At 38.1% G+C, this 6712-nt stretch overlaps 1 protein-coding gene and 1 pseudogene across 2 annotated transcripts; both read right to left on the reverse strand.

Moving 5' to 3' along the window:
• LOC116853193 overlaps positions 1 to 1666 on the reverse strand; it is a 9025-nt pseudogene extending 7359 nt beyond the window's left edge.
• Positions 1667 to 2134: 468 nt separating this feature from the next.
• Positions 2135 to 5565, reverse strand: LOC116853189 (defensin-like). 2 transcript variants are annotated; one of them, XM_032834126.1, is made up of 5 exons: positions 5411 to 5565; positions 4958 to 4988; positions 3924 to 3953; positions 2679 to 2866; positions 2135 to 2407 (listed from the first exon to the last, which is right to left on the reverse strand). In XM_032834126.1, the coding sequence occupies exons 2-4, from the start codon at positions 4965 to 4967 to the stop codon at positions 2682 to 2684; spliced, it is 225 nt and encodes a 74-aa protein (XP_032690017.1). In that variant the 5' UTR covers positions 4968 to 4988; positions 5411 to 5565; the 3' UTR covers positions 2135 to 2407; positions 2679 to 2681. The 2 variants fall into 2 exon arrangements, with proteins under 2 accessions (XP_032690017.1, XP_032690016.1); XM_032834125.1 differs by lacking the exons at positions 4958 to 4988; positions 5411 to 5565 and having other exon boundaries at positions 3924 to 4075.
• Between the last annotated feature and the right edge of the window lie 1147 nt (positions 5566 to 6712).

Below are 6712 nucleotides of genomic sequence, written 5' to 3' on the forward strand. Positions count from 1 at the left end.
GAGATATTTCATCGGTCCGATATTTTTGCCCCACCCTGTATATACATATACATATATATTGCGGAACTAAATATTTATTACATATATATATATATATATATATATATATATATATATATATTTATGTAAAAATCGATTTTTATTTATTTCGTTTAATAAATATCAATGTATCACTTATAACATACGTCTTACTACTGCGGATGACCATATTTCACTACTTTGACCCTTTATATCTTGAGAAATATTGACTTTTGGAACTTGGTGCAATGATAACTTTTTATCAGCATGGCGAAAACTATAACATAGTGAAATTTCAGCCAATTTGACCGAAAACCATTTTCCATAGGTTTTGTGCGGGGTCCTTTATCTACAGGTAACAAAAAACCACATTCTCCTTGCATTGCAAAAAGAGATGGACGACATAAAAGAAAGGAATATTAACAGCTCGTGCTGGATTTTCAAGTATGCCAGCTACTAATCGCGTACACATTTTGAATACGTAAATACCGTCAACTATAAATCGCGCAATCTATGGATGAGAAACATATTTATGCGATCTATTAAAACAAATACAAACCATCGGCGAGCGTTGCCGACGCCGTAACCGTTATTATTGCGCAAGAGGAATAGTAAAACGAATAAATTCTCATATATCGTCGCAAAACACAGTGTCGGATATCGTATCGAGTATTATGTTATGCAACACTTTTAAATATCGACGCTTTAGCTCGTCTCTCTCGGAGAGCTGAGTTACGCAACGATCGCTTCATATGTTTTCTTCCCGATGCATGTGTAATTTCGATTGAGATCGCATAATAGATCCTGGTCGATTAATTCACTTTGACGCTGCAGTACGCCAGTCAACGCGTATAAACCGTCGTGTCTCCCACTCGAACTCGAGTATCACTAGAGTATCGATTACCGCGATTACAGCGCGAACTCGCTGTGCAGCAATCAGATATTATGATTTCATTATCTCACAAGTTCCTCTTGGATAATTAAGCTCAAAGACGAATCTCAATCTCGATCATAGGATTTTCCCGCGCTCGTTATATAAGAAATCAAATAAACACGAAAAGAGATCAGTTATTCAAATTGAACCGCAGAATGTTTCGCAATCATGAGACTTCACGTTCTCGCTGCTTTTCTAGTTGTTGTCGTGATCGCCGCTGTGGCAGCGCTAACCGAAGGTTTGTACACAACATAACAATAGCTTAGCAAAACAATATATAACTAGATAATACTAAATTACTTATTGAATTCATTTGTGCATATATAGTATTCTCGTTTACCATAATCACTGATCTTAAAATTAACTTACGGATAATGAAACGGGCAATTTCAGGAGACGGATCAAACTTTGAAGCTCTTACAGAGCTTGTTGGAAGGACGTACCAGAAAATATCGCAGGATCACTTGCAAGTTCAGTAACGCAGCGTGCAAGTCACGCTGCATACTCGCGGAAAGAACCGGTGGTCATTATGCCGGTTCGAATCGCATCGGCGTTTGCGTGTGTGACAGGTAAGCAATGGCAAACGATCTTGTCCGTGTTGAACTTATCGTATTAGTCCAGATTCCGCGTCTTAATAATTTTTGCTTCCAGCAAATTGATATGGAACTTGAAATTGAAATTGGAAGAAACTGCAAAATGAATTTTCTTCGAATGTTTGCAGTAAAGATTGACTGCCATATCTGCTCCGATAATGAAAGTTTATGATCATTTCCATACTTTTCCTACTCTTCCGTGCGTTTTCGATCACGTGCCTAAATAAAAAAAAGCAGGATATATCATTTATTCGCAAAATATGTTCATATTGCATTCAAGTCGAGACGCAATTTTGAACGAAAAATGTAGCGACTTCCCTGTTTGTGCATGCATAATATAATATGTTATATACGGAGAGAATTTTATCATAGTAAATATTAATATAGAATTTTGTAGACGAGAAATAGATTAACATTTTACAGTAATTTATTATTCTTTCCGTTCGCATGTGCACTACTAATAATAAATTAGAAATGTGACATTAAAAAATTTAATGTTTCTACCGATATTTATTATGTTCCTTAACAAAATAGACCTGACTGATAAGATATTCCTGCACTACCAAAAACATGGTAAAACTGAAAAGAATTTACATGAAAAAAGATTTATATTCTCTCTGTGCGTACAGTATATGTGTATTTTTGAAGAGTGTAATACAAAAACAAGAGTGTAATACAAAAATGTAATATTAATTTTTATATAGATACCTAAATATTTATTATAAACAAAACTATAGATGAGGGAGAAGGACAGGAGTTACAAGCGCTGGTAAAATCTTAACAAAACGTGTTTTCCGTGCTTCCACAGGTAGTTAATGTTCAAGCCTTCAATTGTTTCTTCATCCATGTCTTCAAGAATTCACTGTAAAAATTGCGAAAGAAAACCTCATTACAAGATATCAATACATATAAAAATATAATGTATGAATATACGCTAATGACACACACACGCGAGTTTCCTGAATTAATGACGTAAAATTCTACAAAACTGTTGTGGCTTAATATGCTACACCAGTCGACACCAGATGGAAAGACGCAAGGATCGTTTTCCTCGTGTTGTAAATCACTTACAAATCAGCAACCGTCGAAGTAACCGCGATTACGAAAAAATAATTATTCAAACGGCAACTTACGTGCTAATTGCGGCATACGCAGACACGTTTATTGTTGCAGTAACCTCCGCGATATCCTTTAGCTAGGCAGTGCGCGGCGCAAAGGCTATCACCGATACCACCACCGATAAGATCGCAGGTGGCCCTACGTACACGGAAATGGACGTCATCTTCAGGGACCAAATCAAACATGTCCTGCATGTTGTCACCTGCAAACAAATTGTAGTTTCAGAATTTAGCGAATGGAGCACACACCACGGATAAGACACAGACGATAATGATCTCTCTCAAATGCGACGCAAGAATCTCGCGGAAGATATTCCTCTCTCGATTGGAATCGACATTGACCGGTTGCCCGATGAAGTGTCGGAAACTTTCCGGTCGTTTCGGATACTATCCGAACGCCCGTAATAGGACAGTCGACGAGAAACAGGATCATTTCGATTGGAAACCTTTTCAAGAACGGCTCCATAATGCATCATCCATCGTTCGTATCGCCGCGCGATCTTCAACGAAAGCGTATCTTACTCGACTTTATACGTGTACCGAGCACGAGCGTTTTCGTTAAGTGTCACATATCTGTCGACGATAGATCGCGAGGTTACGTTAGATTCTAGCGATAGGTTTCTAAATTATACTCTCCCAAATAGCACAGGACTTTTCGGAAGTGTCCTAAACGTGCCCGAAATGTCCGAGTAATGTCTCAGGACGTTTTGAAAACATCCAAAATGATTTTAGCCTAATATTCATAGTCGTATTAAAGTCGTCTTAAGTTCATCTTCGGAGCCACTCTCTATAGCCAGCGAAATTCATCAAACTAATCATATAATGTCTGAAGATAAACTTGATACGATCTTAATCCGTTATTAGAAAGGTGGAATTTGGTAGATTTCTTTCTTCTTTTTTTGATTGTACTTATATAATTTTTCAAACTTTAATCTCTTATGATTTTGTAGAATATTAAAATTTAATAATAGCTAACAAAAAAATTCTAGAGATATTAAAGACTTAAAAAAAACGAAATAAGATGGGGTCTCTCAGATTCCACCTTTCCGACGACGAGTTAAGTATAAGATCTGATGCCTTTAGAGCTGATTTTTTCAACTTCTTGATAAACTAACCGTTAAATCATATATCTGTCTTTGTCTAATTTGAAGAAAAAACAAAGACAGGTGGAGCTTAGTTTAACTATTAGTCAGCTTACTTAATTAAATAGAGGTTGAAAAAAATTGGCTCTTAGAGAGCATCTTATGCTATCTAGAATACCTTCAATGGGCACAGCAACGGCGACCGCGGCTAGAGCCAAGAGAACAAGCAAGTAAATTTTCATTCTGACACGGAGGATAAATGGTTGAGCGTCTGTCAGCTTTCAAGAGCGTACTACTGTCGAATAATTCGGTCGCCTTTTATATATTAAATAAATTGATTATCGCATCACCCGCGTGATAGCAGTGGGGTATAATTAAATAAAAATGAATATCATGATTTTGCGCATAAGTTAGCATCAAGGACGTGTCTGATACGTTTCGTAAATAAAGTTTTGCCTACCATCCACATAATATATATTTGGACACGTAATGTTATTGGAAGAATAACACGTTCGAAGAATTCCACATCCGTTGTTTAATCTTTCTCGCATTATTCACCGTTAAATGACTAATTACGTAAAAGAAATCGGGGAAAACAAGCTTATCGGGGATTACACGCGGGGAAGTCGAGAGAAAGAGCGAGAGAGGGGAAGAGCAATCTGTGATTATTATATTTGCACAACTGTATTAAACACAAGATTCATGTGTACGTAACCTATCGCCAGAAATTCCCGCTGTTTTATCTTTTCTCGTCAATATCGTAATATTTGCATTTATTCATCTCGTATGCGATAAAACATAAGTGTAGGCGCTGAAATGTCGATGCTAATGTCGCGAAAGTGAACGAAACTCGAGCAAACATAAAAATCGGTTGATCTAACGATAATCGTGTGAGTTCTGTAAGCACGTCAGCAATCATCGATTAATCAACAAGTCAACGTTAACGAAAATATTTGCCCTTCTCTCCCAAAGTGTTTTCGCACACGTGATCATGCACGATCGGACGTTAAACATCGACATCTCGCGCAGATATATTGTTCTGATGGTAATCCTAACAATCTAATCTGGCATTATGAAACGCGATTCTATGTAATAAACACAGAATTGTGTTTTATAATGCTAACAAAAATATTTCAATGTTAAGGATGTGTGTTACGCTTGAAAAGAGTATCCCCTTGAAAGTCGAGTTGCGACAAGCGCTATTGAATTTACCGATTTTCATCGTCGATCCGACCAGAAATCACTGAAAAACAAGATAAAATCTAATGTAACTGTATGACACAGAGAAGTATCATCGAAGCAACGATATTATATTTTTTACGTTATTAATACTTATCAATTCAACAATAACATTTGACATATATGTTTATGAGGACGGGAGAAGAAAGTAGGGAGAAAGTAGGGGGAAAGGAGGGAGGCAGTACATTGGTACCGATAAGCATACGTTCATGCTAATATGTGCGAATTATGTTTTTACCCTTTTAGTGCTTGATTCGGCATGAATCTGAAAGATGAAAGATCTGGAAGTTCTTTCGCCGTTTCATTCAACAAATACGCTTGAAAGAAGGACGCGAGTTCGCCGATTATCGTACCGTACAATCTTTAGATCCTTCATCGATATGATACATCTCGTATCTACGTATATCAGAACAATCTTATATTTACCTTCATAAATAATCCAAGAGCTTTTTGCCGAATATAAGGAAGAAATCTACAAGAGAATTAACAGGTCGCTTTCCGACAAGAGGTTAATGGCACCATTTTTGTATCCTATATTTTCCAAAGCAGTAGAGTGAGAGAGAACCAAACGAGTAGAGATGGCGCGAAGATGGACACGGAGATGGTACAACGTGCGCCATCTGACGATCCCCGGTGGAACTTACTGCTATCGCCACGGATAAGTTGCGCCCATCGACATATAGAATGGACTGCTAAATAAGATGGTGGGGGTAGGAACAGATGTAGAATAAGAGGCAGACAATAGTAGTGTTACGTCCACGATAGATAACTATATAGGGAAATTTGAAAGTAGTGAAATCAGTGACTTACGTGGACGGTCAACAGAGTGATGGCTCCGCTTTTGGGTCACTCTGCTTTTCACCGAGTTTACCCTGGGTCTCGGGAGCCTGGCGAAACGATTGATGAATCTGGCGAAAAATCAGCGGTGCTTGTTCTCCTGGCTCGGCCTCGGATGTTCCGATACCACGCGGGTTGATGCGGCCCGCGATTCAGAATTTGATTTCGCAACGTTTGAAATATGAAGGGTAGGCAAAAGTAATTGCAACACAGTCGGATTTTACGACTAAGTATAATATACTGAATAAGTACATGAAGCTACCAGAGACTAACTATGAGAAGAAAATAATTATATATATTGCCTTCTCTACAAATGCGCGCGCTTTTATACGTCGCTTTGTCGCTGAGAGTCGTTCTCCGATTGGTCCATGGAGTTATGGCGAGGAAGAGATTAATTCCTTTGCATGATGTCACCGCGTCGGTGTCCTGAGTGGTGTTTAGGATTCAGCTTTCATGCTCCTGTTTATGTTGGCTTATCGCACTGAGCGATAGCGGTTTCTTTGGGTCGATCCGAGATCCGTCGATTTCGAGACTCTCCAGCAGCACGCAGCATTCGGCATTTTAATTATAATGTTTTAACGCTCGCGAATATGCATATGCGCACGTACTTACATCTAGTAACATAGGGATAAAATATCTAGTGATGTCTGAAATCAGACAAGTCGGCCTCTCGGTCTATAATAATATATTATTAATGTTCTAAAATAGATCCGGACGTTACAGTAGGACACCTTCCGTCTCTGTTTACTGAAGTCTGATTGGCTGCAGGAATTTCAGCAATACTGTATCCTGCAAAAGTCAGGCCCCAAGCGAGAGTATTACTTCACGCTACATCTCTATTACGTATTATGTTGCTCGAAAATATCATGTAGTACAAAAGTTAAAATGGTA

The sequence above is a fragment of the Odontomachus brunneus genome, unplaced genomic scaffold, assembly GCF_010583005.1.
Source record: "Odontomachus brunneus isolate Ranch 3 - 2012 unplaced genomic scaffold, Obru_v1 Obru_scaffold_285, whole genome shotgun sequence".
NCBI lineage: Eukaryota > Metazoa > Arthropoda > Insecta > Hymenoptera > Formicidae > Odontomachus > Odontomachus brunneus.

Excerpts from the sequence above, each read along its gene's own strand:
- LOC116853189 (XM_032834125.1), bottom strand. The coding sequence starts at position 3,987 with ATGAAAATTTACTTGCTTGTTCTCTTGGCTCTAGCCGCGGTCGCCGTT. Across the intron at positions 2,867-3,923 it reads CGTTGCTGTGCCCATTGAAG|GTGACAACATGCAGGACATG; the intron begins GTATTCTAGATA and ends ATTTGTTTGCAG.